This window comes from Jaculus jaculus, chromosome 4, assembly GCF_020740685.1.
Source record: "Jaculus jaculus isolate mJacJac1 chromosome 4, mJacJac1.mat.Y.cur, whole genome shotgun sequence".
Taxonomy (NCBI): Eukaryota; Metazoa; Chordata; class Mammalia; order Rodentia; family Dipodidae; genus Jaculus; species Jaculus jaculus.
The window spans coordinates 28,465,357-28,479,483 of record NC_059105.1 but is presented as its reverse complement, the minus strand read 5'-3'; the positions used below and the strand labels follow the sequence as shown (position 1 = coordinate 28,479,483).

The 14,127-nt window shown below is 36.0% G+C and overlaps 1 protein-coding gene across 7 annotated transcripts in view; it reads right to left on the bottom strand.

Moving 5' to 3' along the window:
- Window positions 1-14,127, bottom strand: part of Erbb4 (erb-b2 receptor tyrosine kinase 4) — a 1,092,347-nt gene that overhangs the window by 520,733 nt on the left and 557,487 nt on the right. For all 7 annotated transcript variants that reach the window (XM_045146981.1, XM_045146983.1, XM_045146986.1 and 4 more), the window contains exon 3: window positions 8,627-8,813. In XM_045146981.1, the coding sequence (XP_045002916.1) occupies window positions 8,627-8,813 (187 nt within the window). The remainder of the gene's footprint in view (window positions 1-8,626; window positions 8,814-14,127) is intronic.

Below are 14,127 nucleotides of genomic sequence, written 5' to 3'. Positions count from 1 at the left end.
TGTATTTTTTTTTTTTTTACCAAAAGCATAGTTCTCAAACAATAACAATAGACATGTACATTTATTCCAGAACTATACTTGGGAGTATACATATAAATTCATTTGGGGAGTGAGTACATGTTATGTTTGTGTAGGTGAAAGTACATGTATGTGTGTGTATGTGGCAATAATAAGACAACTGTGATAGTTTGATAGATGTTCCCCAATAGATTCAGGAGTTTTATTCAAGCTGGCAACCTGATGTCACTGCTTGGCGGCTGGGTCTGATTTCCAGTCAAAGGATAAGGAGAACGCTTGAGCTCTGCCTGGGGCTCCTGGAGTGTGCTTGCTGTGGTGCTGGTGGCTCCTTCTCTCCCTGTGGGGACCTGTGAAAGGGGGCCAGCTTCTCCTGCCATTATGGAACCTCCCCTGGACCTGTAAGCTTCAATAAATATTCCTTCCTCCCATATTTGTGCCTGGGTTGGAAGCCCATCCCAGCAACACAAAGTTGGTGTCATTAATGAGGCAATATTCTCCTTTTTGGAGTCAGGTTCTATTACTGGATAGTCAGCTAGATTAGCTTGAGTATAACCTTCAGGGATCATTCTGGGTGTCTCTTCCTCCCTAGAGTTGGAAGTATAAACATGTGTCACCATATCCAGCTTGTATTTTCTTGTCTACTACTTGTAATTACATTCTCAAATATTTTGCAAACATAATACTCAAATTCTTTTTAAAGTAAGGCCTAAGGGTTTATTTTCTATTTTCTTTTTTCTTTTTTTCAAGATAGGGTTTCACTCTAGTCCAGGCTGACCTGAAATTCACTATATAGTCTGAGTGACCTCAAACTCATGGGGATCTTCCTACCTCTGACTCCCTGGGATTTAAGGTGTGTGCTACCATGCCCAGCTTCTCAGGGTTGCTTTTATTTTTATTTATTTATTTATTTTCATTTTTAAGATTGGACTATTTACATTTACAGACAATGTAATACTTCATTTGCTATGGTCTTGCTTGGATAAACTGTCTTAAACATTTCTTGGTGGTGACATAATAAAAGTGAAAGGAAAGAGTTCCAGATTTTAGGACATGATGGCCTTTATTAACCCACAGGACCTTAGGGTAGGTTTCTGTAGATACAGAATTAATTCCAATAAAAATATTTGCCATGTCAGCCTTATAGGGTTGTGTGCAACAAATTTTAAAAGGAAACTGAAAGCTTCTTGTAAGTATAAAATTCAATAATTATGTGATCTCTGATATGTATCACATATTTGATTAGCAAAATGGGAAAAAATGGACTAGAAAGATGGTTCAGCCGGGAAAGTGTGTACTGCTCAGAAATGAGGACCTGAGTTCATATTTCCAGTAGCCATGTAAAATATGGGTGTAGTAGGGTAACCCTGTTATCCCAACCAAGAGGGTAGATGGGACTTGGATAGGTATTCTAGTGAAATTGCTAAGATCCTGGTTCAGTGAAAGATCTATCTTCAGAAATATGGTGGGGAGCAATCAAGGAGGAACACTGAAGTCAAGCTCTGGCTTCCACACATTCCACTCTTGTTCACACACATGTTCACCCATACCCATATTAATGCATACACACAAACCAAAACAGAGGAGCACAGGAGATCTCAACTCTAAATACTAATGGTTTGATGTTCTAAAGACTAGAAACAGAATACATGTTATATAAAAGTACTTTTAAGTATATGTTAGAGAGAATAGAAATGACAGAGAATTATGGACTGATTACAATGAAAAATTAACAGAAAAATATTCCATTTAGGGTAATTACAGAAATCAGCCTCTATTTTATCAACTGAGACAAAAAAAAAAAAGAATGATTTGCTTCTCTGGACAGTCCACCCACCTGACCTCAACACAAGAAGTATTTATCTACAGATATTTTTATTCATTAATTTTCAGTGCAACAAAAGGAAAAACTCTCATTCGCCTCCCATTCCTCTCTATAAATTCATTAGCTTGCTGAAGCTGAGAATAAGTCCAGGAAAAATTACTAAAACAGCCATTACAAACCTTCGATCCCATAATTACATTTCCTATTTTCAAATATATGTGACTATTTTATCTACAGATATAAATAGATCATTGGGGTTTTTCCTTCCAGTCAATACATGCTATCTGATGTGACAAGAAAATTACTTTTAAGAACATTGATTGAAGTATCACTTCCACAAATTATAGAGTTAATCTAAAAATTGACTCCTTCTTAAGAAACTGCCACTCTCCTTACTGATTCTCTGTGATTCATGCAATGTTCTCTATAAATTAACAATGAATTAATAAATATTTGATCTATTCAATTCCAAATAGTAAGTACATTCTTAAACTGGGAGGTTTGTTATAACATTGTTTCTGCATACATAGAATATGCTGAGTAGATCATATAATTAATGTAAATATTAGTAGAATTTGTCAAGATTTTTTAATCGACAATCCCTGAACTAGCCTGGTTGAACCCACTAACCCTTTCCTAAGGCCATCCTCAGAATAGGTGAAGAATGCTGAGCTACTCTAGTGTCAGAAGAGGAGCTTGGAAAGAATATGCCTCTTGTCTAGATCAAGACAAATGTAAGGGCCAATGTAGGATGCAGCATGATGATGGAGGTGTGAAATGAAGGGCTGGGGTAACATGAGCATGGCAGAAACCCTAGCAGATTAAGTGCTGTGAGGTAGCAGTCACTTCTTCAAGTAGACAAAGTCTAGCTTCAGGCTTGTTCCTGCCAGAGAAGCAGATCTTACACAGAAAACAGTTCAATGTAGTATTAGAAAAGGCACTAAACACTGGAGTATCTTCTGATCTAATGAGGTCACATCCAAAGCCCCAGTGAAGATACAGAAATCTATGTGAATATGCAAAAGAAGGCAGAATATATATATTTTTCGACATCTTTATACAAAGGAAAGCTAAACAACAAAGAAAGACTAGGAAGCAAAGCTATAATTTTCCAAGCATCATCTGAGTAAGGTGCTGAGGTGGACAGTTCTCTTCTTTATTTGGTTAACACCCATAACAACTCCACAGTATAAAATTTTCTTCACAGTTTTCAAGATTCTGAGTCATGGACACATCCAGGTATGAAGTAGTAGATGATTATCACATATTTAAACTGAGATTCCTTTCTATTATACCATACCCATGCTTTTTGTAATACAAAGTCATTCACAGGTGGCCTGTCCATTTCCACATTAGGTTATGTACATGACCATTACTTAATAATTAAAGGGGCATTAAGGGGGTTGGAGAGATGGTTCAGAGGTTAAAGGTGCTTTCTTGCAAAGCCTGACAGCCCAGGTTCATTTTCTCAGTATCCATGTAAATCCAGACGCCCTTGTGCACCTATTCATTCTCGTTCTGTATCTCCCATCTTTCCCTCTCACTTGTAAATAAATATTTAAAAAGAAATGAGGGGCTGGAGCAGTGCTATAGCCATTGAAGCACTTGCCTGCAAATCCTAAGGACCCAGGTTCTATTGCCTAGTAACCACAAAAGTCAGATGCATAAGGTGGCAAACACATCAGGAGTTTATCTGCAGTAACTAGAGGCCCTGGTGTTCCCATTCTCTCTCCCTCAATAAAGAAATAAAATATTTATTTTTTAAAAAAATAAATGATGATTAAATATTCTAAATACTAAAAGTATTGAGATCTGACTGTGCCCTCTAACTTACCCCATATTGTGTAAAACAATGGTTCTGCAGACTTGGTCTGCAGACTATGGTGCTCCATATAACAAGCAGCATTTGATTTCTCTTTGAGTGTAGAGAATGACTATATACCTTATGAAAAAATATCATCTGTCCCTAAAACCATGAAGCACAGACTGATCAATGAGTCATTAATGAGGGCAGAACGGGTGCCACCTCATAAGTCTACTGGGGTAAATTGAAACGGTAAGTGCACAGGGGTATATTAATAGCATATCATAAAAATCAGGCCCAAGTACTTATTAGACCCATCATACTGAGGAAAGATTGTGACTCCCTCACCCTGACCCTAGAATTGGACACCTAACACTCCGATGGTGACAGTCCTTAATAGCTCAGGATTATCTCAGAGGCATGAGCTCGGCTTTGCCCGTGGTGCTGACATGACCTACTCAATTGTCATCTGCCTATCTTTCAGTTCCACCATCTGGACCTATTTTCCATCATTCATCTAGATCTGCAGCTATCCTACCTTGCTTTCAGCTCTTTCCCTGCACCTGACCCCAGGCCCACAGCCAGCATAGGCAGCAGCGCCTTCTGAGTCTTTTGTAGCTGTGAAGACTTTCAAAGGGGCCTCAGGTACCAGAGCTGGGAAACTGATAGAAATTCAGAAGTCTCTGCACTGATATCTTGTAATTAAGGTTAAAATAATGGAACTTTGATTTGCCTCTTCCAGGGCAAAGAAGTAAAATGGGAGTATCTAGTATATTTTTGTCATCAAAACTGCCATAGCTTGTAAACTTCTAAGTATTCAATAAATCCTGACATTTTAAAAAGATATAAGCATGTTGGTCTGTTTCTTACATAGCACTTTAATGCAAAAATACTACATTATTTTGATGCAGTATTTTAATTGATAACCTTGTGCGCTTTAGACAACATAATCTAATTATAAGATTATCCCTCAAAATGCAGTTAAAAATGGTTATATTACCCATAAAATTTAGATATAGGCAAAATACATGAATAAGCTAGACTGATGATTTGTAGAGGATGAAGCTAATATATGAAAAATATAAATTGTATTTATTTATCACCCTAACTTGCCTAACTCAGAAGATATTCTACTTGATCAAATGAAATTTAAGATTTATAGTAAAATCTGGTGTAAGGAGCATCTTTATAGTGTATTAAGCTTATACATAGGTTATTTTGTCTGTATGGCGTGCATGCATGTATGATTGCATGTATGTGGGTACATGTGTGCATGAATGAATGAATGCCCATGTATGGAGGCCAGTAGTTGATATTGAGTGTCATTCCACCTTACTTTATCAGACAGTCTCTCATTTGAATCCAAAGCTCACAAATTTTGGCTAGTTTAGCTTCCCAGCTTGTCATGGGGATATTACTTCTCTTTTCACAGCACTGGGATTAAAAATAAAACACATTGTGCATGAATGTGTGTGTGTGTGTGTGTGTCTATACATGCACACACACACAACATGCATGTGGGTACCTAGGATCCTCACTTCAGTCCTCACAGTTGCACCAAAGGTGCTATGCCCACTGAGCAATCTCCCCAGCCCTAGACTTAGATGATTGCACCTAGCCATTATCTGTGGGAACTTAAATAGAAGAGTTATAAACTTAGGTGTTACTTTATGATTTTTTACTATCCAAAATATTATGTGTGAGTGGATTGATATTATCTGTCACAGTTACTAGTGAAAGGAATGTACACATTACGCACGAGAGAAAACTTCAGTAGCATTATGTCTCATACAAAGAAACTCCTTCTAGACTTTGGTCAGACTATGTACATGAATTTGTAGAAATTTAGACTATAGCAAGACAACATGTTTGGGAGTCATCAAGAAGAAGCACAACAACACATGAGTGATTGAGTCTTCTCCACTCATGCACATGTTCCCTTGATGAAGTGGGGGAACGTCCCTCATGCATGCTTTCAAAAGGAGTGGATACATTCCTGCAGGAGCATTCTGATCAAAGGTCCTGGTCATCAGAAAATGATGAGCTAGTGTTAACAGCAGACCCAGGATGCCAAGACTATACCAGGTAAGCTGTATCTTCTTTATTCTACCTCACCTACTCATAACCCATCATGCAAATGTGAGTGGCAGCAGTTCAAGAAATGTGCATTCTTATCTTTACATATACTTAACCGAGATAGCTAACTTGTGTCTTAATCCACACACTGCTCTTGGTGACCAGCAAGCTGACTAAGAATGTTCAACAGAAAGAAAATAATAATAATAACAATAATAATAATAAAACATTAAGACAATAGGGCTAGAAAGATTGCTTAACATTTAAGGCATTTGCCTACAAAGCCAAAGGACCCAGGTTCAATTATTCAGGGCCCATGTAAGCCAGATGCACAAGATGGCATCTGCATCCACTGCATCTGGAGTTCATTTGCAGTGGCTGGAGGCAGTAGCATGCCCATTCTCTCTGTATCTGCCTCTTTGAATCTTCCTCTCTCCATCTTTCAAATAAATAAAGAAATAAAAATAAGGTATTGACAAAAATAATGTTTAACTGGGGAAGTAATTACATATGATCAATGAGCATCCAACCATTGGTCATATATGATGGTCCTCATAAAAAAATTAACCCTTATTTTATGTAACACACAAGCAACATAAAACAAATGTCTTTCCAAAGCATAAAAACAATGTTACCCTAAGAAACCTGCAATATTAGCTTCTTGTTTTAACCTGGTTACTCAGACTGATTAACACTTCAAAGCACAGCAAACTTATCCCAAATATATCATAGAAATAATTAGATATTTTCTGATTCCCTAAAATTTCATGCACACCAACATAATCATGGTTACTGTGAAGTTATATTGATAAAGTTATCTAAAATTCTGGATTATGAGAAAATTTTTGATATATGATTATAAAGCTAGTAAGGGGCTGGAGAGATGGCTTAGTTACTTATGAAACCAAAGGACCCAGGTTTAATTCCCCATGACCCATGTAAGCCAAATGCACAAGGTGGCATATGCATCTGGAGTGCATTTACAGTGGCTGAAGGTCCTGGTGGGCCCATCCCCTTTCTATATATCTGCCTCTTTCTATCTTTGAAATAAATAAAAATAAATTAATAAAACATTTTTTAAAGCTAGTTAGTCAGATATCTGGAAAAAATGTCCAAATTATTTTGATTTTCCTACAATTCATGTCATTACATATATTTTCAGTTATCATTCTGAAAGCATATTAATAGTAATTCTCTACACATAAATTTCCCTGAAAAGCAAGCTTTTAGTTAATGACTGTCCATTTCTATAACCATAAAGTATTATCCTCTATTCAAGTACAGAATACTTTTGAAATAAGTATTATATCAGAAAATGTTAAATAGCAATTTTTGTCTCAATTAATACATATGTTTATATGCCACCATTTTGCTAAATAATGTTTGTTAATATTTTGGTAGCACTTACCTTAAATGTGGAAATATATGTGAGAACTATTTAAAGACCATATTTATATGCAGAAAATTTGAAATAGCACATTGTATAGACTAATCAGAGGATTCAAGTACTATATAAACTTTGGGGAAAAAAGTTATTCATTTTTTCCTTAATATAATCATTGAAAAAAATCATTAAAAAAATCACATACTTCTTATTCAAGTTTTAGCAGGATTGCATTATTTTTAGATTGCTAATTTCAATTACTCAGTTTTTCTCTACACATTTTATTTACAGAGTTCTTCTGCCTATCATTATTTATAAGTAAGTAGCAATTTAGTAAAAAATGCTATTTTTCAGTAGGAAAGTATATTGGACAAAAGGAGAAGAAAAAATGTTGATGAAAAAAATTCTGAACAATTTGCATTTCTATCATTTCATCAATTCTAAAGCAATCATGTTCTAAAAACCAACATGATTAACATTCCTTTCTTTACCCAAAATTTCCCAATTTTATCTCACATGTTTGGCTGATGTGAAACAATTTCTAACTCTAAATCCTATGTCAAATGTACACTGTGTATAGATACTAAAAAATAAAATAACTTCTTAATGCTAACCATGTCTTAAGGGAAACCCCTACAATATTTAATTTTTCACATCAAGAAACGTCACTGAATGGACTTGGATTACATGTAAAATTACTATATATTCAAATCCAGTATGTGTGTCACATTAAAAACTTGGGTTTCTTTATCCCATTGGTAAGTATGAAGTTCTAATTAGCAGATTTTGATTATAGCCAAAATTCAGATATAGGAACTTCATTTCCAAAAGCTTTCCATCAGAGTCTTTCTGAACAACGGTAAATGTTCACTAAAAAATATTGATTCTTGTGAAGTTTTCTTTGTGGCAAGATGACAATTTTAGGTGGCTAGAATCATGCATTTTGAATCTTTGAGAAAATATCAGCAGTGAAACTGAAGCAATCTGAGGAAAAAAAAAAAAACACTGATATCATTCAGTGAACTGCTAACCAGGAGAAATTGAAACTGAATAAATTTGATATTTTTTTCCAAAACCAAGGTGATTGTGCAAAATTCTAAAGATTAGTTGAGCCAGATATAACATCTAGGGTATCACTAAGTTCTAACAGGAGTGAACGCTGCAGTGTTACTGAAGAGATTTGATGATATGGTCCACTGTTCACCTGAGACCACAAAACTGCATGCTGAAACCCCGCTCCCTATCTCTGTTTTCACTCGCTGAGCATTTCCTTAGCGTCTACTTCTGTTCGGCTGAGATACAGTATTTCGTATCCTTTAACTGCACTTATAAAATCCGCACATAAAAGCAAAGGCATCATGGGTACATCATTCCTTATAAAATGAATAAAGAGCAGACTCTCAAAAGCCTTGCAGGGTTGCTGGTTGCAAAACATACTAAAGCAAACTCACATTTGCATGTGGGTTGGTGGTATTATAATGATAAAAAATGTGTATGTGCTATCTTTGATACACTTTCTTACCTGTCAGGTTCTTTAATCCTAGTTCTTGAAGTCCAAAGTTTCCATCTTTTCTGTAGTTTAGGAATATTGCCAAAGCATACCGATCTTCATACAGTTTTGTACCACGAATAATGCGTAAGTTCTCCAGCGGCAGGTAACGGAACTGGTTCAGAGCCACTAACACGTAGCCGGTGACTTCTCGAATAGACTGAAAAGCATGATAGTCTGTTTTAAAAGATTGAAGTTTCAAATGTGTACATATCATAATTTAGATAATTCTTAGTCATTTAACTCTAGCATCACCTTTTAAATCAATATGCTAATCTCCAATCATATATTTGTATTCATATTTTATAATAATACAGAATACTAAAGGGTTATATTCTTTGCAAGTACAAAGTGCATTTCGTATAAGAAGTAATGAATGTGTTTATGATAAAATATTTTTCATAGCTGAGATTTGAATATAGTTGAAGAAGTAAAGCTCTCATTCACTGATTTTAACAAGATAAAGAAAGAGCCATCAATTAACTGTCACAAAAGAATGCAAACTGTCAAGCTTAATAAAGTAAAGTCAAACTACATCAGTTTGTGGACATTTGGGCAGATTTTACATAGATATGTTTGTGTTTAAAGCTGTTTATTTAACCTCTCTGGAGAACCTATTCACATGCTATGTATATTAAAATCTAGTTTTCATGTCTAAATTATTTCCAACCATCAAGTTTATTACCTAATATATAAATTTAGTCATCTATAAGTTAATTACTTGAAGTTTCATGAGGCAATTTAATGCAAACCACTATCATAAAAATAGCTTTGAGTTGCAACTAAAGTTAGTTTTTCAGTAAAATGACCATGATTATCATAATCATTATGAGCATACATGCTGGTATATAAGTACTGGAAGGTTTTATACTATTTAAATTAAGTATTCAGTTCCTTGTTAATTTGTCTGTTTATATTAAAACTTTCACCTCTCTACTGTCCCTTAAGCCCAGATTCAAACATCTACCTGTCTACTTGATAAACTTAGATATAACTTAGATATCTCATATAATTTTTAGATATTCTTATCAAAAACTGAATTCCTATATTTTTCTACCACTTCCAGCAACCTTGGTCATTTCAACTTGAGCAGGGAGTCAGGTAGCTCTTTTAAGCAGTTATAATGACTGGGCCCTTGAAATTAAGAAACAAGAATGTCTTTGGACCTAGCCTTGAAGGGAGATCTAAGTTCCACCTGATATCTTATCTCTTCCGCAGTCCTGTTTTCCACAAACCACCTGGGCCCCTCCTGGAAGGAAGGCCTTATCTAGGATTTAAGCATTATAGTTGGTCATGCTTAGCCCCCAGAACTTGGTGTCAAGGCTAGCCTCTTCCTGACACAGCCCCTAGCCCTACTTAACCACTTATCCCTCTGACTTACCTAACTGGGATGGTGGGGCCCACCCCCACAAGGTGAGCAATGTGTTTGTGAGAGGAGGACCTGTTCTCTCTGTTGCCTGACTTTTCCTGAACTTCCACCTGCTGGTGAGTTCCTACTCAGCCCAATCCAACATGGGCAGAGCCCCTGAACATTTACTTTCCACATGGCTCTTTACCTGCTCCAACTCCCCTCATGGCAGGTCTTTGATCTTTCTTTTCTCTCCACAGTTTTTCCAAGCCCTTCAAGTGGGATCTCTAGCCACATGCTTCCCTTTCCTTGGTTCTGTATTTCCCTCAATAAACATAATAATTTAATAGTTACCCTTCTCAGTCTTATGTTATTCAGTTCTTTGATTAAAAGTGCACACAGACCATAGTGTTTAGGGTTCAAGGCATTTCCTGAATCTTTAGAAACCCCACTGCAAATGTCAAGACATCTCTTTTGGTATCTAGACAGAAGGAACTATTAAGGTCATCTTTGACCCTCCATTAATACAAATGTGATTCCCACTATTCTACTTTTAGAATGTCTAGAAATTCTTCAGATTTTTTTTTTTTTTTTTTTTTTTTTTTTGGCTTTTCAAGGTAGGGTCTGACTCTAGGTTAGGCTGACCTGAAATTCACTCTGTAGTCTCAGGGTGGCCTCAAACTCATGATGATGTTCCTACCTCTGTCTCCCACATGCTGGGATTAAAGGTGTGTACCAAAACACCTACAATATCTGGCAGAAATTCAGTGAACTTTTATGCATATATTCAATATGTTTTCCAAAACCAAAGTGATTTTGAAGAAATGTACAGATGGGTTTTAATGTAATATATAACACACATAGTATCTTGGGTATTAGTAACCTCAAAAGGAGTGAATGATGTGCTAGTACTGAGATGTGATGATATGACTTAACCATTCTCTATCATATATTATTTGCTTTTTATTTCAACCTTGAAGTGATCATTTTAAAAAATAAATTAATTCATGATATTTCAATGTATATCTTGACCACTGTGTTTTTTCTATGGCTATATTCTTCATTAACCTACAGTCTGTGGCTTCAAGGAAAATATTAGTCTGGAGTTTGGATGTTCCTCTTTCCACAAAATTCTCTAAGTATTGTGGATTCCTACACAATACCATACTCCCAACTAATGCTTCGAGTTCATCTTTCTCAGTTTTCTCCTTGCTGCCAGCAGACTGTGCCACCAAGATTCACACATGTGCAGGAAGTTCGGGTGCTTCAAGCACAGAAGTTTTGAGGAAGAGCATACAGAAACTACATGTGTGGCATAGATTTTTCTACTGGCATGCATGTAAGAACTCTCACAGGTAGTGCCAAACTGGGGAGTTGAGGCTTCTTGCTGGGACCATTGCTTCCCATGCTACCTATTTGTAAAGAGTTTACCAGTTCTTATATTGTTCCTGACCATCCAAATCGTTACAAATTTGTATCTGTAAGAATGGAAGAATAAAATGTTTAACAGTCTCTATTTGGTTTACAGTCTCCAATATTTTGCTTAGGATACATAATAACATCACTAATCCTCCTAACATTCCTCCGAACCCCAACGTAGTGACTAATATTAGCAAAAATTATTTATTATTATATTATATTATTATTAAAAAAACTTATTTTTTTCTAGTATAGAGGGGCACATTAGTGATGCTAGTCAAGAGACCAAGGATGAAGAAAACTCAAAGAAGAGATTTTTGATCAAGGATATCATGTTATGAGCAATTTTTCAGTATTAGAAGCAGAAAATTGCCTCTGTACCACACATTAGCTGAATCTGAAAATAACCTGCAATCATTAAGAGGTATAGCATGTGTGCTAAATATGACTGGCCATATAGAAAACTAATACAAAAGGGGAGGTCCAAGAAATTAGCGTCAAGAAGGAAAATATGAGTATACCTGCATTCATATATTAGTACACTTATATTTGAATTGAGTGCTTTGTAAAGTGTGTATTTCTCATTTCAGAGTTGGTGCTAAATTCTTCTTAGAAACCCTTTGTTAACAGAGAGTCAGATGAAAAACAATACCAATTCCCATAGAGAGAAGTGGGAACTGGAGATGTTAGCTGTTCTAGGTGAGAGTTCAATGCTCAAATTGAGTCTTTTTGATTATCCATTCTGCTTATGACACAGATCATGTAAAATAGTGTATGTGATAGTTTGAATGTATGTCCCCCAACAGATTCAGAAGTTTATTAAAGCTTGTAAGTTAGATCTCCAGCTGATGGCTGTAGTAAGTGTCTCTTTGGTTTGGTCCTGGGGTCCAGCCCTAAGATGGTTCTGAGGCTGACCTGAATCCCAGCCCGAAAGTATTCAGAATGCCAGAACCCTTCCTGGCTTCTCTGTTGTTTGGCTGCCAGGTTTTCCTCTTTTTTGCCACTATAAAACTTCCTCTGGTTCTATAAGCTTCAAATGAATCCTGTTCCTCTCATAGACTGTGTCTGGTTTGTACATACATCCCAGTAATGCAAAGTTTACCACAACAGTGTGTATAATTTAAAAGCTAGTTCAACAAACATCTGTTTGCTATGTGAAGTATAGACATTGTAATACGTTAATGCTGAGAATGCACAGGGTAATTCACTTTGAAGAATGCCATTCATAAGAAGTGCAACAATGACTCCAGGAAAATGGCAAAGGTCTTCTTCACCTCCATTACATTCTTTCCTCCTTTCTAGAGATACCAGGTAAACAACAAGAAAAACAAAACAAAGAAACTGGTCACAAATCCCTCAACCAAAAATATATTGTATTAGATTTTTATTTGTAGAAGAGTTCTTAGAAATAAAAAAAAAAAATCTTCAAAAATTACAGAAGAAAAATATAAATTCTAAATCTATTTTCTTATCTTATTTGCCTTGACTTTGACTTGCTTTCTATATTCTACTATTGATAGTCTTATTTTTAAATACCCATAAACTTTTTCTATGAAAACTTATTTTGACATATCACAAAAGGAAACGTCAATGAATACCACAGTTAAAATAAATACAAATAAAATACCAATACCCTAATGGTAGTAGGCTTTCTTCAATTTGTAAAAAGAGTCAATAATATGGTTTAACTAATTTTGGCCAATCTGGATAAAATGACTACTGATAACTCGAAGTAAATTAAGTGTAGCTCTATTTTTTACATGTTTTTATTTTTATTTATTTATTTGACAGGGAAAGAGAAAGGGAGAGAGACAGAGAAAGAGAATTGGAGCTCTAGGGTCTCCAGCCACTGCAAACGAACTCTAGACCCATGTGCGACCCTGTGCATCTGGCTTATGTGGGTCCTGGGGAACGAAACTTGGGTTCTTTGGCTTTGCAAGAAAGCACCTTAACTGCTTAAGCATCTCTCCATCTCAAGGGTTACTCTATCTGATAAGGCAATGTGATCATGTCATTTGATCATGTCAGTTACTCAGTGTTCCTCCGTTACCCATGTAAAGAAATTACATAGCAAAACATTTTTACAGTCTGTACACTTTTCAAATGAAAATAACAACAAAATTTAAATATATGGATTTGATGGACAAGTATGCTGAAAACATGTGTACTTGCCTACAACTCAACTGGGCCTCAGAATCTAGTCTCTCCTTACTAGATATGTAAAACTCAATCAAGGTGATGCACATCTACCATGTGCATGGTGGTGTATGTCTTTAATCCCAGCACACAGGATGCAGAGATAGGAGGATCACTGTGACTTTGAGGCCAGCCTGAGTCTACACAGTGAATTCATGAGTAGCCTGGACAAGTGTGAGGCCCTACCTTGAAAAGCAGAAACAAAAATAGCAACAAGAATAATAACAAAACTCAATCAAGTTGCTAAACTTCAATAAGTTTAAGTTCTTAATTTCAAAACAAAACAACAACAACAAAAATAACACCTATAACAGGAGCTAGGCAGATGGCTCCGTGTTTAAAGGAACTTGGGGGCAAAGCCTGCCAGTCCAGGTTGCATTGTACAGCTCTCACAGAAAGCCAGATGCATGGTGGCACATTCCTCCGGAGTTTATTTGTGGGGCCATGGGCCAATCTTCCATTCCCTCCCTCTCTCTCTCTGTTTCTCTCTCTCTCTTTCTCTCTCTGTCTC